The sequence below is a fragment of the Solanum pennellii genome, chromosome 1 (assembly GCF_001406875.1).
Source record: "Solanum pennellii chromosome 1, SPENNV200".
Lineage (NCBI taxonomy): Eukaryota > Viridiplantae > Streptophyta > Magnoliopsida > Solanales > Solanaceae > Solanum > Solanum pennellii.
In genome coordinates, this window is record NC_028637.1 from 103,684,350 (window position 1) to 103,708,461 (window position 24,112).

At 34.3% G+C, this 24,112-nt stretch overlaps 3 protein-coding genes across 6 annotated transcripts; 2 read left to right on the forward strand and 1 right to left on the reverse strand.

Annotated features, from left to right (window-relative positions):
• The first annotated feature begins 1,029 nt into the window (after nt 1-1,029).
• Nucleotides 1,030-12,998, forward strand: LOC107008189 (probable helicase MAGATAMA 3). Of its 3 annotated transcripts, none has more exons than XM_027918305.1 (21): nt 1,030-1,187; nt 1,265-1,421; nt 2,116-2,267; nt 2,493-2,690; nt 3,252-3,443; nt 3,656-3,691; nt 4,021-4,109; nt 4,300-4,350; nt 4,975-5,086; nt 5,163-5,268; nt 6,581-6,678; nt 6,765-6,878; nt 6,992-7,084; nt 9,245-9,298; nt 9,983-10,041; nt 10,613-10,697; nt 11,280-11,648; nt 11,813-11,935; nt 12,039-12,125; nt 12,423-12,614; nt 12,752-12,998. In XM_027918305.1, the coding sequence occupies exons 1-20, from the start codon at nt 1,086-1,088 to the stop codon at nt 12,612-12,614; spliced, it is 2,469 nt and encodes an 822-aa protein (XP_027774106.1). In that variant the 5' UTR covers nt 1,030-1,085; the 3' UTR covers nt 12,752-12,998. The 3 variants fall into 3 exon arrangements, with proteins under 3 accessions (XP_027774106.1, XP_027774105.1, XP_027774107.1); XM_027918304.1 differs by having other exon boundaries at nt 12,757-12,998; XM_027918306.1 differs by having other exon boundaries at nt 2,140-2,267; nt 12,423-12,998.
• Nucleotides 12,999-16,162: 3,164 nt separating this feature from the next.
• On the forward strand, nt 16,163-19,803 carry LOC107009566 (bZIP transcription factor 12-like). Its single transcript, XM_015208911.2, has 4 exons — nt 16,163-17,058; nt 17,171-17,242; nt 17,624-17,653; nt 19,329-19,803. Exons 1-4 carry the CDS (start codon nt 16,342-16,344, stop codon nt 19,407-19,409), a joined length of 900 nt encoding a protein of 299 aa, XP_015064397.1. The 5' UTR covers nt 16,163-16,341; the 3' UTR covers nt 19,410-19,803.
• Nucleotides 19,804-21,003: 1,200 nt separating this feature from the next.
• On the reverse strand, nt 21,004-23,629 carry LOC107009161. Of its 2 annotated transcripts, XR_003579295.1 has the most exons (3): nt 23,460-23,629; nt 21,728-23,083; nt 21,004-21,388 (listed from the first exon to the last, which is right to left on the reverse strand). XR_003579295.1 is itself a non-coding variant. In XM_015208475.2 (2 exons), exon 2 carries the CDS (start codon nt 23,021-23,023, stop codon nt 21,848-21,850), a length of 1,176 nt encoding a protein of 391 aa, XP_015063961.1. In that variant the 5' UTR covers nt 23,024-23,083; nt 23,460-23,629; the 3' UTR covers nt 21,480-21,847. The 2 variants fall into 2 exon arrangements, 1 of the variants encoding a protein (XP_015063961.1); XM_015208475.2 differs by lacking the exon at nt 21,004-21,388 and having other exon boundaries at nt 21,480-23,083.
• Between the last annotated feature and the right edge of the window lie 483 nt (nt 23,630-24,112).

The following is a 24,112-nucleotide window of genomic DNA, read 5'->3' on the forward strand; positions in this document are numbered from 1 at the left end:
GGAAATTAAGTTGTGTTTGGCTACAAAACAAAATTAGAATTATTTTTTTAAAATATGAGTAATTTAAAGTGAAAATAATTTTTTGTTCGAAGTCTAGCTCCATAAAAAAGAGAGATCAAATATCTCATTATCTCTTGATAATATTTCCAAACTATAACAATTTTACACTAAATTATGTTTGTTTGATAATATGTTCAATGCATTTATTATTATGATTCGAACATTTTTATTTAACTTTTGCTTGTGATCTTTGTTTTTGTTATTTTTACTACTTTTTTTTGGGCTATTTTTATCTTGACATGAGGATATTGGAGACTATTGTCCTATCTCTGAGGTACATATATACAGTTTCACATCTCATTTTGTAAAATTATATTCAATATGTTATTGTTATATATATTCTACCAACAATATAATTAGGGTATTTTCGTTTATTTTATGCATCTATTGTGTAATCAAAAAATTAATATTAGTATATGGTTGTAATGTATCTTTTAAAAATTAACAGTGCATAGATTATGTAATGTTATAATTAACAATAGAAGGTCTATTGAATTGCTTTATTTTCGTATTAAAAATATTAGCTTGAAGATTATTAGTTCATATATTGCGTAAAATAGTGCAATTCTTTTAAATTAAGTTTAACATATGTTATAAAAATTGAAATAATAATCATACTATATATATAAAAATATTTTATTTAATAACGTGTGTTCGCTCAATTGACTTTGATAATGAACTTTGACTTTTTACGTCATAAGAAAAATTAACCCATAACATAATAATCAATTCTCGATATCGGACGAACTTATTAAACTTGTATTCACACTTCCTTTTAATAAATTATTGGAAGAACATATTAACCCACTTCAATCAACTTTAGTTGGCATCATTTAATTATAATGTAAAATTTAGAAAATAAATACATTTTTTTTATAAAATTATTTGTACAAAAAATTTCATTAATTAAAAATATCACCACAAAAGAAAAATGAAAATTATATAAATACCCCTTTCTTCCTTAAAAACCCTGTAGTGCTTCTGTTTTCCCTAAAACCCAGAAGAAGGGGAGTTGCCCTTCTCAAATGGCGGTCGACAAGAACAAGTTAGAGGAAGAAGCGTTAAGTTTACGCTTTTATAAAATTGTTCTCAGTTGGGATTACCTTCGTCTCATCAAAGAATCCGATGTAATTTTTACTAATTTTTTTTGCAATTTCTTGTTTTGTATTTCAATGTAGGTTTTAATATCTTTCTTTATGTTTAGCGGAAGAAGGGTAAATGGGATGATGACAACGCTCTTGTTCTGAAAAAAGCAAAGAATTCGTATAAAGATGTTCAAGATTATCTTGCAACATTCGAACCTCTTTTATTTGAAGAAGTTAAAGCTCAAATAATACAAGGGAAAAAAGATGATGAAGAAGGTACTTCTTCTTTGTTCTTGTTATTGGTTATCTAACCCCATATTGTTAATGTGTTTAGGATTTTACCAAAAAGAAAAAGAAGAACACATTTAAGTGATTCTTGCCCCAAGATTTTGCTCTTTCTTCCCCACTCCTTAGTTTTCTTTTACCTTCCTCTTCCCCTTATACTGAATAGTATTATATTCTTTTTTTTCGTGTTTTTGAGTTTATTTTGGGTTTGGATATGGACAATTAAGACGAAGTTGATGTGTATGTGGATTTTCATGAAAAGAACCATACTAAGAAAACAACAACGCCGTAATCTCAAAAAAATTCAAGACCGACAAGAACTATCTGTTAAAAAATTTGAAGATTTTGAACTAATTTCGGGTTGAAGCACAGTAGTAGTTTTTCTTGTTGTGTTCATTGTTGGGCAGCCTTATAGAGGTGTTAGTAGATGAAAGGAAGGATGATTCTGTGCACTTGTTGACATGAACTTATGCAAGTGTTATTGGATTTCCATTACAACTATATGGACTCAAGAACTACTAATACTATTATAATTACTCTTTTGCCTTTAAAACTAGAGAATGACTAATATTTTCACAATTTATCACATAAATTGCAGTTTCATATACATAAAAGCTTATATAGGTGTATCTTCAAAATCCATTTTATCATTTTATTTGGTTGACTTCTGCATTCATGTGCTTAGCATATTTGTGCTTGGGAATTGTAGAGACACTTTGGATGAAGGCAGTAACAGTAGGGTGCAGTGAGATTGACGGATTTCACTTTCCAATGATTTCATGCAGTGATGCTGAATCAATACAACAGAATGATCTGTTGTTACTTTCAAATAAGGAGGTACTCTATTTCTGTAAACTTTCTTTGTGCTTTTCAGTTGTTCACTTTTAATGAGTCCGAAATACGTGTTGAAAAAATTGTGTCCCCATGCCATGCTACTTAATTTTAAATACAAGCATTATAATGTGATCATCGTACATTGTTGTTTTCTTTATGAGGTATTTTGATTGTCTAAAATAAAAAATTTTCTTCAATATTTGGGTGCTTGTGGCGAAATGTTTGCAGTTTGGAGATGGTAAGAGACTCCCAACTGCATATGCGTTTGCGTTGGTTGAGGATCGTCGACCAGACAAAATAAGACTTCGGATGCACCTTAGCGGAGAGGTCAAACAATTGAATACACAGGAAATTGAAGCTTGCTCTAGGCTTTTGAGTATGCGTCCTCTTGTTACAGAAAATGCGAAGCTTTTGCATGTTCTCAAGGTACCCCGACATAACTTCTAAATTCTTGTCAAATTTCTTTGTGATTCTACCTTACGTCTTTTCTTATATGTGGTTAATATGTAACACTTGGGCTGAGTTTATTATACTTTCTGGATGAAGCTCCAGTCTGAAAAAGGAGATGTTGAGCCTGTGTAGATCAAACTTAAAAAATTGAGCTAAATCAAATTCAAAAGGATACTGAAGGAATTAATGCTATGCCTGATTTTGGTTCTTTATGTACGAAAACTGTGTTAAGTCGCAGTAGATATGCTCTATGTTTATTTATGTTAGTTCAATCATGTTAAGTTAGTCATGGTGAAGATGAATCAGTTCCCCGCATCACGCATGTTTAAAGCAAGCACAGCATATTCAGATGATGTGCAGCGTAGTTGTTGAGACATGCTAATTCATTTGTCTGCTTCAGTTTTAATATCACCAAGTAAACAAAAAGTACCAGTTCCTACAAAGTTGAAATTGGTACTGCTTTTAAAGAAGAAAATAAAGTATTGTATACTCTTCTGAAGTGATTTATCTTTTTTACATGTGTGCTTCAATTTGCAGATATGCAGTTTATCAACGATAGCCCGTGAATATGTTGCTCTGCGGTCAGTAAGCTCCCTCCCATTTAAGGATTTGATACTATCAGCAGCTGATAGCAATCGTTCTACAGAAGATCAAGCCTGGAAAATATCTAGACCCTTGAAGGAATTTCTTGAAAGCAATCACAACAAGTCTCAGCTTGATGCTATTAATGTGAGTTTCTAAAACAACTTTATCATAATATGCAGTAAGCACTTTTCTAATATATTATTTTTTTACATAAGCGCGTGTGCGCACACATATATAAATGTATATATGCTGTCTATACCAACTCAGTGCTTCTGTACCCCTTGATGACCTATTAATAGTTCTCAGTCATGTAAAACTTAGCATACATTTTTCTCATTCAACATTTCTCTTTGCAGGCAGGGCTTTCACGGAAAACTTTTGTGTTGATACAGGTTTGACTTATCCATTTATTTTCTAGGCTGTATAAACGAAATAGGCCTTTTCTTAATAATGCTCTTTCAAGTGTAGTATTTTGTGATTTATGTACGTATGCATCTCGAAAAGCCATGACGAGTGGAGCTGCTCCGTGCTCAATTATTTGTTTTTATTTACTCCATGAAGAATACTTTAATGTATCAAAATTACCACAAAAAGAGATTAGTGTATAAAACTTAAAAAGGCAGTGGTTGGTATTCAAGTTAATCTAGTCTCATTGATGCTTCTTAACCAAATAGTCGGAACTTTAATAAAGTTAAGTATTTAACAAAGTTCATTACTTTAGGGTCCACCAGGGACTGGAAAAACACAAACCATACTTGGGATTCTCAGTGCCATTTTGCATGCAACTCCTTCTAGAGTACACTCCAACAGGTATGCCACTTATTTTTTTTATCACTAGGATGTATTTATATTAGAAAAAGAAGTCTGGTTGTTGCTATGACATATTGCCTTCGACGAGAAACATTAAGGGCTCACCTTTATTCAGTTTATCTGTATATAATACAAAGTTTACCTAATGGAAAGGATAACCCATTCTCTTTTATCTACTGAATTTGTGCAGGGTGAAGTTGAGCAGTGTAAAACGTGGACCAGAATTATCCATGTCAGACAAGTATGTCTACAGAACATACGTGAACTCCTGTTTATATTTATAAATACGGGCTGATTGATTTACTTATCTAAAAATGAACATTGTCTTGATGTATCTACGTATATTTACCAGCCATACATGTGTATATGCAGTCTTTTAAGCTCTACATGATGAAAGGATTAAGTGGAAAATCGGGTGATAAAATCTTCATTAACTCTGTAATCCTCAAGCATATTAAAATGACACAGTAGAAACCATTGTGTGCATCATTTTGTTTATCAAGTTGTGGCACCATATCTAGAAGCAAGATCCTTTGACTGTGGAGATGAAGCTAATTATATATACACTTGTTAACTGATTATTGTGAAGATCCAACATCTCCTTTCTTTCTGGATGGATGGAGAACCTGGGCGGAAGAGGGTGTATTCTTTTGAATTTTATTGGCTGAGTGATATCCTCAAAAAAGTTTTATTGGCTGAGTGATCTATACAGTTTATAGGTGTATTTGTGGGCTGTTGACAACTTGTCTCCCCTATTTTACCAATGCTTCTTCGAGATACATGTATAATATGAATAAATTCAAAGTTAAGAATTGTGATAAGGGTTCCTTTTCCAGATCTCTTTAAGACTGTTTGAACTTTGCAGATACAAACACTGGGCAAAAGCATCTCCATGGTTAGGTGGGACTAATCCTCTAGATCAAGAAATGCCAATAGATGGGGATGATGGGTTTTTTCCTACATCTGGCAATGACTTGGTATGTTTGATGTTGTACATCGTAATGATATGAGAAATTTAAATTTGTGCCCTCTTACACTAAACTATTTTTCTAGAAACCAGAAGTGGTCAATTCCAGTCGGAAGTATCGTGTTCGTGTTCTAGTTTGTGCTCCATCAAATTCTGCGCTCGACGAGATTGTATTGCGGATTCTAAACACTGGTACGCTCTTTTTTATGTACGAATTTCTTCTCACACAAGTTGTGGTGGTGTTGCTATGATGAATATCATTACCTGATTGTTGAATTACAAAATTATAGGACACTTCTCTGCACTTTTTGTGCTTTTACAACATGAAATTTCTATTATTCTGAAAATTGCCTGAAGAAGATCTGTTCACTGATCTTATATCAGTCACTTTGAAGCTTTTTGTATCTGTTCACTTGTGAATGAAATAGATATAACATACAACAATGTGATAACTAAGTCGATGAGTGCTATGAGAAATGTCGGTATACTTAAATTTGCTTAACCAGCCTTACATTAGGGGTTACTCAAGGGAATGCAGTCATCAGTAAACCTGTAAGAACTCTTTACACTAGGCTGTATCACCCAAATGCAATGTTAATCTAAGTAAAGAATTGAAGTCAAATTTACCTTTTCCTCATCTTCTCTTTTTAAATTATAACACAGGAAAAAATATAGCGACTTCTTATCCTGTGCTAGCAATAGCCTTCTCAGGTAAAAAATTAGATGTCAGATTTATGCCCTGGTCCCTTTTCATAAGTTATGATGTGTGATGGGTACGAGAACTGTAGTCCAAGCAGCATGCAAATATTGGCAGAGGAAGCATAGGCGTTTAGACAGAAGTTTTGAGCAAAGTGCTGGGCAGATCATTCCTGTAGTAGCAATATACTGTAGTTTGAGCTAATGGAGGTTGTTTCTAGGATATCATAATATAATGTAGAATAAGCTTGCACTTTAAGGTAATAAGCTTAAATGTGGGAAAATCTGAAAGAGAATCTACAGCTTTTCTAAGACTCAAAGTTGCAACAAAGTGATGAAATTGCAGCCCGCCGAAGCAAACACTTGAGCATTAGAGAATCATCACAAGGGTTTGGAAGAAATCAGCAACACAAACAAAACCCTCTGTAGTATCACTTATCATCTAACAATCATAGCCTATGATCTTGCAGGATTGGAAGACTCACAAAAAGGAATTCTTTACCTACGATGGTTTTTGTTCCAACTTTAAAGGTGACTTGGAAAAGATAACATAATTTTTTTTATTGAGAGATATGATATGAACTATAGGAAAAAATGAGATGCTCTGTCTCTTCTCAATAGATTTTACTTCTGCATGTATGTATTTGTTTAATTAGCTTATGTAATCAGCAGTAAAGCTCGATGCCCACATTTTATCGTCTTATGAAAGGAAATCACAAACAATCTTGTGCTCGGAATGTCTTCTGCTGCAAAATTGAATTTATGACTATCACTTTCAGGTCCTTATAAAAAGGATTATTGATTTCAGGTATCCGGGATGAAAATGACCGTGCATACAGTCCTAAAATAGTACGAATCGGTCTTAAAGCTCATCATTCAGTGCAGGCAGTCTCCATGGATTACCTGGTCTGTACCTTGCACTTGTCTCTCATTATTCTAGAGATTCCAGTGCCAATTGCAGGTGTTCACCTGGTAGGTTTATGTGTATGTAGGTAGAACAAAGACTGTCCGGCATGGACTCACAAATTGGTGATAGGCAGAAGCAAGGAGGGCCTGGGAAAGATAAAGACAGCATTCGTGCTTCTATTCTGGATGAGGCTGTAATTGTATGCCAGTTGGACCTTTTTCTATGGCTAACAAAAGTCCACACAATGTCAGTTGGACCTTCTTTTTATAACTACCTAAAGCCAGCCAATGACTAACCTATTATGATGTGCAGGTGTTCTCCACTCTTAGCTTTAGTGCTTCTCCTGTTTTCACTAAATTGAATCGTGGTTTTGACGTTGTTATAATAGATGAAGCTGCTCAAGCTGTAAGTTTCTGTGTTCTCTATAATCCTGGATAGAATCTAATGATTATCCTTATAAAAAGAAAATCTAATGACTATTACATGCCAATATATGGTAATATCAGCTGAACAACTCGGTCCTTATTGTTTTTGCTACCTGTCATTGTCATTTGTTGTTCCTCTTCATTGGGTACACTTAGCTAGTAATGCTTTGAATATTCATTTACTTTACCTTTTTGCATTTTAAAGTTTATTCCCACACCGGTGTTATCTTCGAAGCCCATTCCCTCCTGGAGAAAGTTTTAGTTCTAAAATATACTGTCTTTTAGTAAAACTTAATGGAGATGATGAAACTGACTTCAGCAGCTCTGGTTGGGGACCAATATACCCCAGAACTAGTCAAAATGGGTTAGTTTTACTCTCTGTTACGTTTTTTGGCTTAGAAACGCCCTCCAGCTAGCAAAATAGATCAAAAGTACCCTTCTTTCTAACGGTCGCTCCAAAACAAGAAAAACGGTCTAATTTTTACCCTATAACTATGCAAAATAAGACATTTTTTTCACTCCATCTAAAGTTCTGGACAAGTGCTCTTAATTGTGAAGACTTGAGCTAAATTGGGCCATTTTTTCTTGTTTTGGAGCGACAGTAAGAAAAAAGGATATTGTTTGAGCTATTTTGCTAGTAAGAGGACATTTTTGAGCCAAAAACATAACGGACCCATTTTGAATAGTTTAGAGATATATTTGACCCTTTTCCCTGAACAATATAAAACATTAGAAGTGTCAGTTCACAAGCAAAACATACTAGTACCAAATTGCAAATTATTGAAAAATAATCCTACAGTGTATGCATTTGGTCCTAATCTTATGTATGAGTCCATTGAGTCATACCTAACTTCATACGAATATGCTTAAATGGTCTGGAATGAGAAAAGTGCAGTTCATGTTAACCGAGGAATTTGGTTTTCTGGTCCTTATCTTATGGAGAAGACATCAACAGTTCTTGCCTTAGGAATCTAAGATATAATTTAAATGGAACTTGCTCAAGTGGTCCATACCTTATGTAGTGGAAATATTGCACTTTCTGAGGAAAAAAATAGAGATTTACTATTCTACTTTAGGGGGAAAATGTGGTTAAAACCAACCATTGTTACTTGCTTTGGTCATATCGAAGGCACTTTTACAGGGAGTTACAGCAGTCAGTAAAATGACAGGTTTGTAAAAAGTAGGGAGGTGCTGTACTTCTATTCATACTACCAGGAGGTAACCTGTATACTGTAAACCACATGGGGTTAAAGGCAGTCAAACAGAGAATGCAATGACCATTACAAAATTCCCGTTGAATAGAGAGCACAATAACCATTACAAAATTCCCGCTGAATAGAGAACATAATGACCATTGCAAAATTCGCTTTCTGGACCGTACCCGAACAGAAATAGATCTGTAATATTGCTAATTCATATACGACTAGTAAGTTTCAAAATTTCAACAATATACCGGTGTAATCCCACTAGTGGGTCTGAGAAGTTCCAAAATTTCAAATTTGGTAATTCTATCTTATATTTTTGGTGTGATTTTTTGTCAATAATGTAGAAGACCGTACACAAATAATTCTACTAATATAACACCACCAACACATACCTAGTGTATTCCCGCGAATGGCGTCTGGGAGGTAGAGTGTATGCATAGTCCTTACCTCTATCTCATTTGTTTCTGATAGACCCTCGGCTCAAGGAAAAGCAATCCAAAGCTGATCGAAAAAGAAATGATTGAGTAGAGAAGACATGACAGAACATTATAGAGAGCATGCCGAAGCAGTACGAAAAAAGGAGCAGTAACTACAACAAAATACTTCGATAATCGAAGTACAAGAAACAATAAGAGTAATACTAATATCCCTTAACATACTAATATATAAGTCAATGCTAATGCTCCATCTCCTTGATAATCATGTTCCTGACTATACATGTAAGTTATGAAATATCTTCTAGTAATACTATTTGTTAAGCTGCCTTGTACTGTTGTATGTGAACTAGCTGGATTTTTTTTTTTAACCAAGAAATCCGTCTGGGACCTGCTGCCCTTTGGACCAATCACAGCCTTCTGATTTATTGAGCTTCTGGATTTTTCTCATAATGGCTGGCTGATTTGTGTAGAGCAATGCTTAACGTCATTATTAAACAGGTGGAACCATCGACACTTCTCCCATTGTCCAATGGATGCAAACAAGTATTCCTGGTATGGATGAATACAAATATGCATATTGTTACCTCAATACTTTTTACTAATTTTATAGTATTCCTTGAGTTTGGGAGATTATAGTATACTTCCGTGATGGACTGTTCTTGTCTTCTGGAATTAAAATTAAATCCATGGTTTTGACATGAATGGTATTAGTCTGACACCCTTTTTATTGACTTCTTGTTTGTGGGATTCCCCAACATGTTGTCTACTTTCTGTGTCATGATAGCTAAGAACTCATATTTCCTGTATTTTATCCTCTTCATTTATTTAATGAGTGAACCTGATCTCCACACTACTGATAACATTTGAATAGTATTTGAACATGTTCACTTGTTGGGTGAGTAAAAACTACAAAAAGCAACAAGAAATGGTGTCTATAGAAGATAAAATATTTTGACTGTTGCCTAGACATCAGAGAAGATGAGTATTCGAAACTATTAAGTTCTATTATACATTAGTAACTATTTTTGTTTATCAAAAAACAGAACTGTTTACCTGACAAAGTTCCCTTGCTACATATGAGCACTTCTGATACAATGATACTGTTCTGTGTTGTCAGATGTGCTCTATGCTGAAGAGAATTTTGAGAGCAGCATTATTCTTTTTCTCCTTTGATATGAAACTGTATCTTATCAGGAGACATTTTGAACTTTTTTTTATCTTTCCCATAATTTACAGGTCGGTGATCCAGTTCAACTACCAGCCACTGTGATCTCACCTATTGCTGGAAAATTTGGGTAAAGCAACTGCATGACTGCATCTACTTACTGTAAATAAAAGATCATGAAACAGAAGTATTTTGCCTCTTAAAACTTTTGAGAAACAAGTACACTGGCTCTTGTAACTCTCTGCTGCAATCTTGTCTAAAGAAGAGATGTTATAATGGACCATAAAAAATTCATTCAGCTCCTTTGACTCTCCAGGCTTATCTATCCACCAGGGATCCCCCCATCCTTTAACCTGCCAATCCCCTCTGTTTCATATCTCTACCTCACTAGCTCTGCTCCAGTGCTACCATTCGTTTCCTGCTTGGTTTCCTATTTCTAACTGTCTTTTCTTTTAATCATTCCAAACACTCTTCAAAAAATAAATATGATTTTACTATAGAACTTGTTATGATTTTTAGGTCTAGACTCTCAGTATGACAAATATGATATTAAAAGTGTTTTTAGAAATGAAAATGGAGATAACTTTGTTTTCATTTTCTAGAAAAAATCCAACTGTTCCCAAGTTACCAGATAAGTTCTTGGAAATCCTAATTCCTGTTTCTCTAATTTCATCTTTCCTCCTTGGGTATGGGATTGACAGATACTGCACCAGCTTATTTGAGAGACTTCAGAGGGCGGGATATCCAGTACAGATGCTGAAGACTCAATATCGCATGCATCCAGAGGTTTGCGAGCATTCTCTTTTATGGCATTATGAACTGGCACATTTTATGCAACTGCTGAGACATTAATCCCATTTACTCAACGTCCAGACATGTTTCCATAAGCTCTAGAAACTGTTAGGCCTTTGTTCCAATTACTAACAGCAAAATAATACTGTTGTCATTGACCTATGCCCATTTGACTAGAAAATAGTTTTAGAGACTTGGTCTCTTATAGAATTACATTCATCAGGGATGCTGATTTTGTTTACTGTTGCATTGTGCTTGCATCATATCCTGAAGCATGAGAAATACAGAGCTTTTATTGATAGCTCAAAGAAGATCAAATGTTTAACCTATGAATCATGCACCCTTATTGCTTTTTGTCTGGAGATTATAATATTTGAAAATGAGAGAAAGTGAGGCTTCAGAAATCCACCGATAAATTGTATAGATGCAGACTCTTCGCACAATTTGGAACAGCCAACAAAGTAAAGGCAAATATATTTGTAACGCCAAATGCAATGTTGAGTTTAGTCCCATGAAAGGAAGTTCAAAATGTCCTGTGTCTTGGGAATATATTAATTTAGTTGTATCAAATTACAGATTAGGAACTTCCCTTCCAGAGAATTTTACGAGGAGGCTCTTGAAGATGGGCCTGATGTTGAAGTGCAGACAAAGCGCTCTTGGCACGAATACCGTTGCTTTGGACCTTTTTGCTTTTTTGACATTCACGACGGGAAGGAGTCCCAGCCATCTGGAAGTGGTTCTTGGCAAAATGTTGATGAGGTTGAATTTGTGCTTGCGATGTATCACAAACTGGTCTCTGGTTATCCAGAGCTTAAGTCAAGTTCCCGGTTAGCTATTATATCACCATATAGATATCAAGTCAAACTCTTGCGTCAAAAGTTCCGAGAAACCTTTGGGGTGGAGTCTGACAAAGTAGTTGATATCAATACTGTTGACGGTTTCCAGGTAATCCTTTGATTTTTTCGACAGATTTCCTGTATCATTTAGCTCTGAATGGTGCTAAATGAGATTCAGGCTTTTGGTTCTGTGAAGGCCATCATACTTGATTGGAAGTTCAATTCACCTTCTTCTCTGTATTTGGTAGAGTGAATAATTTCACTTTGTTACAGGGACGTGAGAAGGACGTTGCAATATTTTCATGTGTTCGAGCAAGCAAAGATAAAGGCATTGGTTTTGTTGCTGATTATCGGCGAATGAATGTTGGCATAACCAGAGCACGGTCTTCTGTCCTGGTATTCATTTAGCAAACGAAAATGATAAATTTCTAGTGCTCAATCCTAATTTTTTGTAAGACAGGTAATGTTCTGTAAACAATGTTCTTCATTTTGATTTTAGGTTGTTGGTTCTGCATCCACGTTAAGAAAGGACGCACGTTGGCAAAATTTAGTTGAGAGCGCGGAGAAGAGGAATGCGCTCCACAAGGTAAAAACTGAAGGCATAATTATGTGTTTTCCATCCCAAGGGACAAGGTACAGAAAGAACACCCAGTTCCTTAGGAGCAAAGAAAGAAATAGAATTCTGTTGGCATTGTGCAGTAGACTTAGGAAAAAAAAATTTACCTTATTCTTGGGCCGTCTTATTTTCTTTTGCTTCCTTCATTACACTCCAAAACAATGTTTGCTTAATGGTACCGCATTTTAAGTTTTCTTTCCCTTTGCTGAACTCTCCAGCATTGTGCGCAGTTTATTAAGTTTCCAGTTTATTTGTCCTTCCTTTTAGGTCTCCAAGCCCTATGCTGAATTCTTCAGTCAGGAGAATCTCAAATTAATGAAAGTGGAAGTAGCGCATGACAAACATGAGGCTCCTCCAGAAGATATGGACATTGATGTGCCCATTGCTGCTGAAACTGATCATGCTCCACAGGAAGACTGGGGTTATGCCGGAGAAGAAGGGGGCTACGATGAGGACTAGGTTCGTCTACAATTCTTTCTCCCCGTCATATTTTGACAAATTTGAATTTCCCTTTTACAAGATTGTTCCAGAAATCTCTCTATGTATACTAGAACATAATTTTGTAGGTATCATAATGATGTCCAAAATCATTCTAGTGCAGGGACTGAATTTCAATTGATTATTAGGAGCTTGGAACAACTTGATATAAGATTTGTAAGACTAATCTTATCAATGGTTACTTGTACTTGGTGTCCAAAAGGATTTGGCATAATGGTTAAAATCAAATAATCATCCATTTTCTTAATCAATCAATTGGGTTCATTCTCACACTTGTTTGATTGGTCATACGAATTTTCTATATCCATTTCACTGTTATGTATTTGGGTTGTATTTTGATTTCAATGTTGAGTAGTTTATCACTTTATCTTATAAATGTATTCTTTTTTAAGATAAAATAAAATAGATGTTTTTAAACCTAGAAATTCTCTGATGATGAATTTGGTTAATGTACTTGAAAAAATACTCACTTGTTTGAATTAAGATATTTTATGTCATTTTTTGATTTAGTTTAAGTTATTATTTAATTTGTCAAATACTCTCAAAAGTTTAAAATTTAACTTGAAAAGTAGGCATGTCTAACCAATTTTTAGCTCATGTGTATTAATGTGTGTATTATTAATATTGAATTCCTATGTATTGGCAATTCAAGGGGTTTTAATGCATGTATTAAGCACGATTAGAGACTTCATTGCTCCTCGAAAAAATTTTGTAAATAAATATTTTTATATAATGCATGTTATTTTAATACATAAAATTAAATGATGCTTGAGAGATAGTTTGTATATTACTTGATGCAAATATTTCTAATACGAATACTATTTATATACTCTATCAAATGACCGCACGGATATTGAAAGAGGCTTGAACGCAACTTGCAAAAAGCAAGGTTGTTAGAACTTGTTTCTTATATTAAAAAAAATAAAGATTCATTTTATACATCATCAATCTTAAACAAAAATAGAAACCTTTGGTTAGTTCATGCACGCAAGTTTGAATAAAATGCTTTTGCCTTTTAAAAAATCAGATAAAAAATAGAGGGCGCAAAAAAAAAGCAAAGAAGTGAAATGGGGACAGAGAGATATAAAGACAAAACAAGGAAATCAAGTCTGACACGTAAAACCCTCTGATATCATTGCATTTAATTGAATAGTAAAAGAATATAAATAAATAACGTATTAAAAAATTCTAAACCCAAAAACTATATAAAAAGATCTCCCTTGGTTTCATTTTATATGGTATCATTTAATCCGATACAGAACTTAAGAGAGAAAATATTCAAAATAGTCCCTCATCTTTGGGTTGAGACTCAAAGTGATCCTTGAATTTTTACACGAGACACAAATAGTCGCTCATATTTATAATATTAGTGCACTTTTGGTCCTTTCCTAAAATTTTGCTTATTTTTTAATATTATTTTTATCCAAAATTTTATATATAAGGAATGTCCAATCGTCTTTTAATATATTTAATAGAAATAATAACTTTATCTAAGAGAAATGATAAGAAAAATATTTTTTTCTGTTCACGAGAAATAATACTGCAGCTAAACTAAAAACATTTAAACATATGAATTTGCAAGAAAAGAAAAAATTTATACTATTGCACATGAAATTATCGTGATGAACCTCTCGACTTTACCTGCAATACGATTTCTACTAAACAAAATAAAGTATTTTTATTCTCACATTCTTTGATATGGAGTTGTTATTTCTACTACATATATAAATGACTATTGAACATCCCACACATAAGTTATGGATAAAATCAATGCAAAAAAAATAGGTAAAATTTTGGAGGAGGATAAAAAATATACCAATATTGCAAACAAGAGGGACTGTTAGTGCTCTATGTGAAACTCAATGATCACTTTGAGCCTTAGCCCAAAGAAGAGGGACTATTTTGATCTTTTCCTCGAACTTAAGAAATAAATGAAGATTTTGAATTATTTATCAAATTGTCTTTCAAAAGTAAATTCACTTTTTTCTCTCCTCATAAATATATTAGACTACTATTTAAAATTAAGTGAGACCAACAAGGATAAAAGAACAATTGTACCTTTAAATAATTACCATAAAAAGAAATGTGACATTCTTTTTTAAACTGATTAAATAGAAAATGATGCCACATAAAATGAGACGGAGAGATAATAAGTTAGTAACTTTTTTTTATATCTCAATAAAATAAAAATCTTAAAATCTTAATAAACACTATATAGTTTAGCTCTCAAAAAAAACTATGATAACTTAAAATGAACGGAGGGTATTTTTTATTTAAAAGATGTTTTCTTTAACTAAATAATTAGTGAAAATGATATTATTTCGTTTAAAAAAGATTTTTTTTTTTAGTTATTTGAAAAAGAATGATATCTTTTCTTTTTAGTAACATTTTACTTTTAGTTTTTTTCCTAACATGTTTAAGACTATAAAATTGAAAAAAAAATCATATATTTAACATAATTTTATTTAAATATATTTTTAAATTTCGTATCAATTCAAACAGATCACGAATAAAGTAATTAAATTGACGAAGTTCCGCATACAATGGATTGATCCGATTATCGAGAAGTTATTTCTTGTCGGATAGTGCCAAGAATATTGCTTTCGGAAAAGACAAACGAATCTACTGGAAGATTGTTTCGGAGAATTAACAATTTTTTATTTTTTTTTGAACTTCGCCAAAATTGCTGTCTTTATGTACTAGGTAAATTTATTCCGTAAATTGTATATAAAAATGTAAAATCGCATTTTAACTACTTAATTATTTCAATATTAATTTTAATTATTAACATATAAATTAGATTCGCATTGAAAAGATCCGAAAAAATCGCTCTCTAATTTATTTTTTTCGTGAAACAACATGTGTTTCTACAATTTCTTCCCTTCTAAATCATTTTATTAAGTTTGTAGATAGTCTGCATTTTTTAGCGGTTCCTGCCGGCTGTAAATTTCTTCATTTATTTATCAAAAAGTCAACTTGTTATGATACTACAACTTTTTTCTTTATTATAGGACTTAATTATAAGAAAATATTTAATTCCTTTTGTTTTTTGTACTAAAATCCTATTTTCTTTTTGCAATGTAAAGTAAAAAAAATATTACTCCTACTATAACAAGTTAACATTTCAACGCTTCCCATTTTCTTTGTAGGCGATTATAGTAATAGAGACTTATTTCCTTTTTAAATATTTTAATATACTTATCGTCTATTTATAATAAAAGCTTAATAGGTCTGTATATTATTTTTTTTGACTTTCATCTATTAAGTATTTTAAAATTGTTATTTATATAACTAATTTTTTTATCTCATAAAATTAAATAAAATATAATACTGAAAGATGAAACTTATTTTTTCTTCCTGAATTGGGAACCGCCGATTGAAGGAAATTTTAACTACTCCAGTTGTGCTTTTTTAAAAAAATTTGGTACCGTATTTAAGAAAAATATATTATTTTTATCGTAGCGTCCGCTAAAATAAAATGGAGAAAATATATTTATTTATTTATTGGTGTAGTATAATAACTTCAATTTGACAAAATAGTTTGGAGTTTGTCGCCTCTGGAGAAGAAGAAGAAGAATAGAGAAACAGGGAAAAGATCCAAAGTTTGTGAAATTATAAGGAGCAATTTGTGTATTTTTAGAGTAAGAAAAGGAAAGGGAGAAACGAGATCCCTACGAAGTCGGCAACTATGGCGTCAAAGGTGATGCCGTCAGCATCAACAACGCCTAATTCGGATCGTTCATTACATCCCCAAAACCCATCTTCTTCTTTAAATCACTCTCATCCTTCTAGAAACTTCGATTCTATGAACATGGATGAAATTCTGAAGAACATTTACTCTGATTCCGACCCTTTTGCTTGTTCTGTCTCTGCAACCGCCGCAGTCCATACACCTTCTGCTACCGCCGCAGGTGGTGGTGGTGGTGTTGGGGATGTGGGGCCTACTAAGACTGTTGATGAGGTGTGGAGGGAAATTGTAGCAGGAGGAGGGGGAGGGAGTAGGGAGCCGGAGATGACTCTGGAGGATTTTTTGACCAAAGCTGGGGCGGTTACAGAGGAGGATGTTAGAGTTCCGGTGATCGCTCCTCCACCACCTCCGCCGCCGCCTCCAGCCACGGGGGCTCCGTCTGCCAGAGGGTTTGTGGTGGATAACATGATGGGTACTGGGAATTGTCAGTTTCCGGTGGCCATGCAGAATGGACCAGGAGGGTATGGTATGGAACCCCAACCCCACATGGGATTTGGAAATGGGGTGGTGGCTATTACAGGGAGTGGAAGTGGGAGTGGAAGAGGGAAGAGAAGGTCAACTGTGGAGGAGTTGCCGGCTGATAGGGCTACACAGCAGAAACAGCGACGGATGATCAAGAACAGAGAGTCTGCTGCCAGGTCTAGAGAGCGAAAACAGGTGTCTTTATTGATTTCATTTAATTAAATTTTCTAATCATGTGGATCATGGATTTTGTTCGTTTTTGGGGCGAAAATTGAGACATGCATGAATGTTATTAATGAAAATTCAGGCTTATACTGTGGAATTGGAGTCTTTGGTTACACAATTGGAGGAGGAAAATGCAAGGTTGTTGAGAGAAGAGGTTAGTTTAAGTTCTCTTCCAAAGTGTGATTGATCTTGTTTAACATTCAAGCTGATCGAAAGTTTGGTTCTTTGTGATTTGAACTCGTTTATCGAAGTGAATTTGTCTCGTATTATTACTTTGATTTACAAAAACTGAATCAGTCTTTTACACAAAAGTTTTTAGCTTGTTCTGTAGCCTCACTCATCTGAAATTTCCATTTTCTTGGTAATAAAAGCATGCTTTCTTTCTGTTCATTGTATTTTTAAGAACTGTGATTTGGCTTATTAATAGTTCTGATCTGATTTCTTGTACTTCTTGGAACATGTAGAATTAAGTTTCCTGTAGGATAGTATGTCCCGAGAAATTTCTAAAACAACCAATTCTTTTGGCCTAATGCAGGAGGAAAAGAATAAGGAGAGACTTAAGCAGGTATGAATTTCGCTCCTTGGCGCTATAATATGCCACTTCAGTAATTAAAATTGAGGATGCATTAGAAATGAAATTCTTGGTATATATTTTCTTATGTCTTACTCAATTAATTCTATATTCTTGTGCTTGTTCTATTGTCTAATAAACTTAGACATGCTTCTACTCTTACTGTTTCGTGTTGCTTGCAGTAATCTTGGTACTATTTTCTGTTTCTCTGTAGGAGCTGAGCTTTGTTGTTTTCCACCTCGTATATAAAATTTAACTTGTTCATTTCTTGTGACATTATTGCTTGTTGCTACTCGATTCTCTTGTGGACACGGAAAGGAATTCAACCAATTAAATGAGCAAATTGAACCCCTATCTTACTATTTTGTGTGAGGATTCAGGAATGGGTCGAGCAGTTTAAAGCAATTAGTTCTTCACGTGGTCGTCCTTTATGCAACACTGCCAAATGATTCACCTGCTTACTTATAGATCTGCAATTCTCCAACTCTAGACAATCGGTATAAAAGCACTTCTCTAAAATTGCTACCCTTGTTGCATTTGGCTCCAAAAAAAAAAGCAACCCAGAATTCAAAAAGTTCCTACAGAAAACACGGCAAAAGAGATTGGTTCTTCCTCTTCAAAACATCAATCTTATGCTGTGTTAATGTCAGTGTAAGGGTCAGGGAGGTTGAGATTTTTTACTACAACTCTGCCTTTTGATAGTGTATGTGCTACTTGCCAATGAGATTAAAGATATCAAACTCAGTGGTAGTAATTCTGCGATCAGAAGGTTACTTTCTTTCTATTGGCACTTAACCTAAGACAGAGTCTTTCTTTTCTCCTCTTTTTTAAGAATACCTCGAATCTTCCTAAACTTGGATCAATTATCTTTGCTATTTTCTTTTTTCTTCCTCCTTTTCTAAAACAGTCATTTTATTTCCTTAAACTAGGATCAAGGCTCTCTTTTCTTCCCATCCTCTTTCGTGAAGCAACTCTGTATTTTTTGAATGGAGGGATGGGATAGGGTATGTTGGACCAATTAAAGAGAAGCTGTTCTACATTTTCAATCTATCGGGTGTTTGGGTGATCCTACATTGAACCTGAATCTGTTTTTGACATAAGTCTTCCTGCATGAACCTGAATCTGATTCTGATAGTCGTCCTAGTATTTATCATTGGCTTTGCGATGTTCTACTCTTGTTATTTCAATGGAACTTGTTACTGGTAACATCTTAAGCTGTTGTTTCCCCCCTTAAAATTAGAAAACATTTAAGTAGTTGTCCTTTTAATCTAACTAGGTATAAAGTGTGAGTAAAGGGAGATATAACGAAACAAAAATGGATCATCGGAGAAGACTGAAAGAGCTGGAGGAGTACAATGGAAGATTAAAAATTTCACGATATTGATCATTTATTTTATTTATGTGTAGTTAACTACTCCCAGGTCTTTTGGGGAAAAGGAAGTGGCGGGGTTTCAAAAGATCCAAATTACCCCCCTATTGTCCACTATTTTGTGTGGTCGTACATATCAAATTCTAAAGACCGGTATTACTTTTTAGCCTAGTTTTAAAATGAGATCTGTATGTGAACTTTATGTTTGCAGTCTGAATAAGATGTGTTGGGAGGTTGCTTTCAGTTGGATTGTGGCTGTTCACAGTTCAATACTCATTTTTCGTATTAATTTCCGTGCAGATCATGGAGAACCTGATACCAGTTGTAGAGAAGCGAAGACCACCAAGAGTTCTGCGAAGAGTTCGATCTATGAGCTGGTAGGTTGTCTTCATATCTCCTTAGTCATGGTGCTTCTGTTGGAGCTGCTGAGAACTAAGAGAAGGAAGAGGTTGTTGTGGTTACCAAAAGGAATTGGGACCGTATATAGTTTGTAGTTTTAACATATTAGATAACAGAAACGTTAAAGAGAGCACTTCCAGACTGAAGCTGAGAAAAGCTGCAAAGTTCTATCATGAATTATGGTAATGTAGTATAAGTAAGAGGCTTGTAAGCTTTCTGTAGTAGGAGAGAATATACTGTAGTTTTAGCTTCCGCAGGCATATCATGCTGGTTGCAGGGAAGGGTTATATGTCTATACTACCAACTAATGTTACAGTAGTAGTGTATGTTTTACAATAAGAGGTGTTCTTTATTTATACTAGTGTTTATGTTCCAAGTCTTGAGTTAGTATCTGGATTAATCCACAGTAAAATGCTGAACATGGTAGAGAAGAACATGGCAGAGTAGGGCGGGTTAAAATCTTAGCCACCGGATTATTATCCCTACTGTGGAAACTGACCCCATGCATGATGTAACTAACTAGTTCCCACGATTCACCAATTTCATAGACTAAGCTAAAAGAGTGATTCAGTCGATTCAAAAGTAATGAGTAATGGGCCATGACATTTGGTAGCAAGTTATTTTCAACATTTTTGTTGGTGAGGCAATATCTCGAAGATAAGCTTTATTCTGATATCATATTAAATGAGAAATTATATATATATTGTCAAAGTGGCACATAATTGAACACCTTAGCCAACAAAATAGTATGGTGGGTTCCATAATCAGCAAGCTCCAAAACAGTTGTAAGACAAATTGCATCATGTTTAACAAATGTCACATCAGAAATCAGAATGCGGAAAATTCCAACCATAAGATTTACAATTGACTGTTAACAAGTGTATTTAATATTTCTTATGCTCTCTTAAATATCCATCACTAATTTTGAATGTAAAACAAACACGCAACGCCAAACATCATTTCTTGTTTTGGTTTCATTGTACTTCTAGAATCACAATACAGAACGAAGACCAATAACATATTCCGTGTAATTCCAATGTAGGAAGGGCAACATGTAAAACAAACATGTTTATAAACCAATGGACCTTCAACTCAAACGAGAAGTTTACTAAAGAATATTTATAAACCTACTTTAGAACTCATTTTAATCTTACTACAATTGTCATGTGCCCTGATACAGGCTGTTCTCCACATGGAATTCTAATCCCCACTCATAGATAGCAAGTTAAGGAGGGACCAACAATAACTGCTCAAATTTAATGTGCAGCCCATCTTATTGACAAAAGGGATGACCGCATGCTGCAAACATGTGAGGCTGACAAAAAATAATTGTTTGTATCTAATAAACATAAAAAAGTTTGAACCAAAAACAAATGAAGGAGAATAAAATAAAGTAATCAACTTCAACATTAAATTGAGATGAGGTATATTTCACTATTAAAGTAACAGGAAACACTCAGGAGCTGCTGTCTTAAATGTCCTAGATAAGGGTAGCTCAACCTGCAGATAATGTAACATGGGACAAGAATTTCAAGTTGCAGAGGCAGTTGCTTAATTTATTCTAAGCCAAAACATAGAATGGGAATTGCAAAAATGCATAAATCCAGTAAACCAAGTGACTATCAAAAACATACTATATCAGTATGACTGAATGCTGTTGTTACAATTGCGGGTCGACTATAGCCAGAGCGACAAAGGAAATCAACCACAATCACATTGAATGATGCATGCTTAATATAAGCTTCAGGAGGAGTATATCTATCACTTGATTGCAGCTGTTAAGAAATGGTGTAGAAAAAAACTAAGATGCGAAGAATCATGTGGTTGAATAAGATAAAATCTTGCACTTGTCCATGCAATTCAAAGAAGGTTGTCCTTCCATTTTGGGAATTCAGTGCACCTGTGAATGAGCTAATTTTTCCTAACATTATGGCTTATGCATCTAAAAGATGCTGAAGTCTCTGCAAGGTCAAAATTACTGTTAGATAATCTCTGCATATGGTAAATACAAAGTATATGAACTTAGAACTGTCAACTCTTATCAGAAGCTCCTCAAATTTCAACATCATTGACAATACAACAATGGTCATGTATTCATCAGTTAATATGCATATCACCAAGGAGATACAACAAATCAATAGCTGCATTCAAGTAAAAGTATAATCAAGACGAACACCTTCTCCAACCCCCCTCCCATAAAAAGGAAAAAAATGAAAAAAATTTCGAAACCATCACAATCCAGAACATGAAAATGGAAAACTAGTTTTACATAAGGTATAGTAATGCATACAAACAGTTACCTGCTAAAACCACAGTTGCTACATTTGTTTCCTTTTTTACTTCTTTAATACCAGCAAAACCAAAATAGGAATGTATATATGTTTTTTTCATTTTGTTAGAACTTGAAGACGACATATATTCTACGGCTGATTTGCACTTCCCAGGAGTTCAAGACCCTCTGCCCGGCAACTCATAATTTTTCTGAATACTTCCTTTAAATTGCGTTCTAGTGGAGTAAGGCCAGTCTTGAGAACTTCAGAGACAGCTGATAAATCTTCTCCACCCTTTTCTATTTCTTCCATCAGATCCTTGGTCAATGGTAATTGAGCAGAGTCTATCAAGTCAGTCAAGTGATGGACACATTTTTCTAACTTATATATTTCTTTCAACAATCCATTTGAATTACGGCGCTCTGGCTTCTTAGCTTCATCCATTATCCTACCATGAAGCAACCAAAGGGCATTGCTCCATGAGAACTGCCTTGGGATAGAAAAATGAATTTGGAGGCTTCGATCTTGACAAGGGACTGCAGCAACAAGAGCCCACAGTACAAACAGGAGAACAAAGTTCATTGTGAAGACAAGGTTTGCTATTCCATTTGTTGCAGCTATTTCATGTCCACGGGGAGGAACCAAGTGGCTTGCAATTGATTGGAGCTGTTTAGATGCTGACCAAGATTGAGATACACTCCAAGATAGAGACCTTGAGTGCCCAGAAGGACGACGCTGGTGATCCTTGGTTTTATTATGGCGTCCAAAAGAACGGTTCCTCTGGGAAAGAACTGTTCCAGTTTCTTTCTCTTCTAGCATCACAAGAGCCAAATCCATCAGACTTTTTCTAGTCCGACGGAGCTGACCATCGCCAATCGTCTTTTGTCGAGAATCCAATGAAGAAACCACAATTTCCAAATGCTTCTGCCAGAGTCGAATCTTCCCAGTTCCATCACGGGCAGCATTGCAAATATCAAGTGCTTTTATAGTTCTATCAAAGTAGTCAGACAAAAGCTTATATTGAGGCGATTTCATGAGGAGTTCCTTATTGTTGCTCAACACGATTCTGAACTCTTCCTGACAACTGTTAAACACATCTAATAACTTTCGAACCCATGCAATGGAAAGGAATTCATCACCAGAAGCAACGGACAGTTCCTGAAATCGAGTAGCCACTAGATTCTGAAATACTCCCTGCTCAATCTCCTGAACAGTAGAATCATGATTCAATTCCACGGAATGAACCTGTTCACTTCTTATACTCATAATTGAACGACGGAATGAGGCAAATGGCATCGAAGAACCACGACTATCTGAAGAAGGCATTTTCACCCGCTAAACAAAACCTCCTCAATCTCTCTCCTTTTTTTATAAGATTAAGACAGACTGCAACACCAAACAAGAAAAAGTAAAATCAGGTGACAATGGAGAAAAAAAAGAAACCCATCATTTTTAAAACCCAATATAGAAATCCTACATAATTCCAAAAGGAAACACAAACAAAAACAACACTACATACCATAATTCAGCTTAAAGCTTATATCATAACAGACCCTTTTAAGGGTTTTAACGGTTACAATTCCAAACAAAAACCAAAACCCACTTCAAATTCATTGAGACAAAATCAACATAAACCTCAAAAACATGGTATTTCAAACTCAAAAAACGAACCCCAAATCAAAATTCAATTCCCAAAAACTAGATCTTTATGAAACAAATAAAAAGATTGTAACTTTGAGTTAATAAAAAGCAAGAAGAATACCTGAAAAGAGCTAGTTGAGGAAGAAAGAGGAAGAATGGAACATATATTGAACCCTAGAGAAGGACATGAAGGCCCCCTGCCTTTGCTGGTGACACAAAATATTGGGTTGCAAATCGAGACGTATTTAAGAAGCAACTGAAAATATATTACAGTAATAAATATGGTAAGACAAGTTTTTTTCCTTTTTCTTTTTAAGAGGTAAAGCACCATTTCTTGATTTACGAACCAGAATGTTTTTCAGGTTTTTGCATTAATGGTCCTCCATATTTGAACTTATTCTATTTATTCCCCTCAAACTTTTCTATTTGTACTTTTTCTTATGGTGCTAAAGGTATTTATACTTTATTCTCTTTTATATACTATACTCTTTGTTCTTATATGCTATTTTATATGGTTCTCCCAAGTTATAATTAGAGCGGTTCAAAATTGAAAAAATAATGTCGATTTATTTGTTGTAGATTATTGATGACTTTAAATTTTTTATTAAAAGTTTGAAATGTGTTTCTTTAAAGTTAATCGACAATTTGATAGTAAATTACTATAAATTATTTCCTCCGACTGATATGTCATAGTCTTTATTTTTATAGTCAAACTATAAAAAGTTTGCCTAATATTTTCAGATGTATTTTTTTCATCATATTAATATGGAAAAA